At 46.9% G+C, this 337-nt stretch overlaps 1 protein-coding gene across 1 annotated transcript in view; it reads right to left on the reverse strand.

The window, feature by feature from the left end:
* LOC118404916 (solute carrier organic anion transporter family member 3A1-like) overlaps positions 1 to 337 on the reverse strand; it is a 4,561-nt gene that overhangs the window by 3,769 nt on the left and 455 nt on the right. Inside the window, exon 2 of the mRNA XM_035804299.1 lies at positions 39 to 110. Coding sequence (XP_035660192.1) covers positions 39 to 110 — 72 coding nt within the window. The remainder of the gene's footprint in view (positions 1 to 38; positions 111 to 337) is intronic.

Consider the following 337-nt stretch of genomic DNA (forward strand, 5'->3'; position numbering starts at 1 on the left):
TGTTGACTCCCATTTTTCCTCCGTAGTAGGTGACAAACAGGACAGTCAGGGTACTCCCAATGTCAGCAGCGCTGGCGATGGTGCCCAGGTCCTTACTCTGTAGTCCAAACCTGAAACATGAAAAAGAAAAGAATAGGTGTAATTTAGAGGCATCATTCAGTCTAAGACCCTTTCTATCTCCAGCAGTGACGTCAGGAAGACACCACTTTTGAAGGAGGGGGTCATAAGTATAAGAAAGTCTATGTCGTCCCCCGTCTCCCCGTCATAGAATTTCTGATACTTATGACCCCCTCCTGCAAAAGCGGTGTCTTCTTGACGTCACTGCTGGAGATAGAAA

This window comes from Branchiostoma floridae, chromosome 17, assembly GCF_000003815.2.
Source record: "Branchiostoma floridae strain S238N-H82 chromosome 17, Bfl_VNyyK, whole genome shotgun sequence".
NCBI lineage: Eukaryota > Metazoa > Chordata > Leptocardii > Amphioxiformes > Branchiostomatidae > Branchiostoma > Branchiostoma floridae.